The 2835-nt window shown below is 51.5% G+C and overlaps 1 protein-coding gene across 1 annotated transcript in view; it reads right to left on the reverse strand.

Annotated features, from left to right (window-relative positions):
• Positions 1-74: 74 nt before the first annotated feature.
• Ctcfl (CCCTC-binding factor like) overlaps positions 75-2835 on the reverse strand; it is a 22165-nt gene continuing 19404 nt past the window's right edge. Inside the window, exons 10-11 of the mRNA XM_031373780.1 lie at positions 783-903; positions 75-282 (exon numbers count right to left, since the gene is read on the reverse strand). Of these exons, the coding sequence (XP_031229640.1) occupies positions 134-282; positions 783-903 (270 nt within the window). The 3' untranslated portion in view covers positions 75-133. The remainder of the gene's footprint in view (positions 283-782; positions 904-2835) is intronic.

Consider the following 2835-nt stretch of genomic DNA (forward strand, 5'->3'; position numbering starts at 1 on the left):
TACTACACACTACCTCAAACTCTAGGGACACGCGGTACTACACACTACCTCAAACTCTAGGGACACGCCTTCGCTGTGGCTGAGAACTTTGTTTCTAACTTGTTTCTTCCTACAGAGGCCGCAGCTCGCCCACTCACTTATCCATCATGTTAAAGATCATCTCACAGGTCAGGCCTTGGTCTGGGCTCTGGCTCCCCGCCACACTTTCTCCTTGGTGGTCCAGAGCCTGCTCCTCAGGGCACTGAAGTTCCCCTGAGGTGGCACTCTCCTGGGCGGCAACATCTTGGGGAAAAAAGACAGAGAGAGAAAATGTGAGAGAAAGCCAAGGCACGAGGTTGGGAAACCAGAAAGCACATATTGAAGACAGTCGCTGCGGTTTGAGCCCAGCTGCAGGCACGCCAGAAACACAACTTGATTCTCAAACGCTGGCCGCCAAGTCTCCCTGCTTCCAGGCAGGGCTCCTTTGTGGGGGCACCGCAGGTCCTAAAGACCAGCAACTTCTCATCCATGAGATGCCCGTGGGGCACCTCTCTTCAGATGTGGCAAGCTAAAAAATATCACGAGACCCGAGCTAGGAAGTGGCTCAGCAGGCAAGTACTTGCTCTGAGTTTGAGCTTGTGCAGAGATATAACTTTCAGGAAGCCATTTTGATTAAGGTGGCCAAGCCCCTCAGTGACTTTCTCCCCATTCTCACTGACTCTCTGGCTGGGGTTAACAGCCGGGTGAGGGGGAATCAGGGAGAACATTGCGAGATTAAAGCAAAGTGGTCCTAAAGGACATACCTTCCTCATGTCCTGCTCCTCCCTCCGAGGCCTGGGCCCTCATCACTGGTCTTCCGTTCTTGGAGGGAGCTAACCTCTCGTGCTCCGGGTCACACTTCTTTCTGTGTCTCTGCAGGTTACTCTGTGGAAGATGACACGGGCCCCTAGTGAACATCAGTGTCCCATGTGCAGTTTGGTAGAGAGAGGTACTTGTCTGCTGGCCCGAGTTGGAGCCTGGGGACCCACATGATGGTAGGAGAGGTCACTCCTGTAAGTCCTGCTCTGAGCTCTGAGCTCATGTGTGCCGTGGCATGCTCCACCCTCCGGATACGACACAAGATACATCGATAATTACGAGCATTTTAAAAGGTGGCCTTCAGAAAGATAGCAGGCAATGTGCACCTTTTAGATTTTGGGCTCCAAACAAAAAACAAACCCAAACAAAATGACCTTTGAAAAGTGTGTGTGTGTGTGTGTGTGTGTGTGTGTGTGTAGGTATTTGTACCTGGATGAAGGTGTCTCTGGAGGCCAGAAGTGGGCACCGGATCCCCTGGAGCTGAAGTAGCAGATGGTTGTGAGCCATCTGATGTGGGTACTGGGAACCAAAGGTAGGTCCTTTACAAAGTAACACATGCTCTTCACTGCTGAGCATATGTGTGTGTGTGTGTGTGTGTGTGTGTGTGTGTGTGTGTGTGTACTACTGTTTTGCCTGCATGTACATCTGTGAATGTGCCAGATCCCTTGGAATTGGAGCTACAGCCAGGTGTGAGCTGCCATGTGAATGCTGGGCATAGAACTCGGGTCCTCTGAAAGAATAGCAAGAGCTCTTAACCACTGAGCAACCCCATCACCACCACCACAGTGATTTTTTTCAAGGCTACCCTCCCTCTTATAATTAAGTCTAGCTAAAAGCTAGCTTGTTTTAATTTTTAAAATAAGAGCCGTCAAAGGGAAGACAGAGTTTATCTTTCCATAAGGCTTATATTCAGTAAATGAACCACTGATTGCTAGACCTGGAGGCCTCTCGCCTGTCTGCTCTCCTGACACCTGAGTGCAGGACACAGGCTCTGTGTTTGAACCACACCAGGACTTGGAATGGAAGGTGTGCTGATGGATCACATCTGTAATCTCAACTGAGCAGGAGCCAGAACTAAGACAGGCAGGTGTAAAAGACAGAACCATTTTGGTTGAGTGTGCTTGCTAGCCCCGTTTGGGTTCAGGTTCATCCTTTGTACAAAAGGACTTCCCTGCCAAGCGCTTTCAGTTTGTGTGTCCCTTTGTGTGACACGGAGGACAATTTGCCGGCTCATCTAGGCCTTCAAATCTACCTTGGAGAGTGTCTCAATTCCCCACCTTGGGGAAGGCACACCCCACTCTCCCTGCGATAACACCGGGGGTCTCAGGTGAACAACACTCTTTTAGGACAGGAAGTTTCTCAGCAACAGATGAAGGCAGGAGAAAATACCCCGGTGGTCAGGAAATTCTTGTTCCCAAGATTCAGGTAGGAAGCACACAGTGTCAAAGTGCTCCTTGGTGGCTGGGGTGGGCGGCCCCTGGGTTTGAGTAAGGGAGTGAATGAGACTCATTGTTGACCCCGTGTGAAAGGGAAAGCTGGATTCACGGCTCCACATGGACCCCTGTGTATTTGGATTGTTAAGAAGCATCTAACATAGGCACTGCCCTGTGGGGGAGTCAGCTGAAGAAGAAGCCACACGCAGACTACAAGGGACCTCCGTCACCAGAGGCTGAGATGCAAGGAGCCTCTGAGTCCAGGAATCAGGACAGGAAGCAATCAGGTTAAATAAGGCTCTGAGGGAGCACATCCCCCAGAGGTGTCCCTACTTGTTCAGTAGTCACAGATCCATCTAATCCAGCTCATGCCAAGGTCACTTCTCTTTCCCAGTTTCCCCATGTGCTCCCAAAATCACAGTGCCACCCATAGGCTCTGGGGCACACCTTCAGGCTCTGGGGCACACCCACAGGCTCTGGGGCACACCCACAGGCTCTGGGGCACACCCACAGGTTCTGGGGCACACCTTCAGGCTCTGGGGCACACCTTCAGGCTCTGGAGTAC

The sequence above is a fragment of the Mastomys coucha genome, unplaced genomic scaffold, assembly GCF_008632895.1.
Source record: "Mastomys coucha isolate ucsf_1 unplaced genomic scaffold, UCSF_Mcou_1 pScaffold15, whole genome shotgun sequence".
Taxonomy (NCBI): domain Eukaryota; kingdom Metazoa; phylum Chordata; class Mammalia; order Rodentia; family Muridae; genus Mastomys; species Mastomys coucha.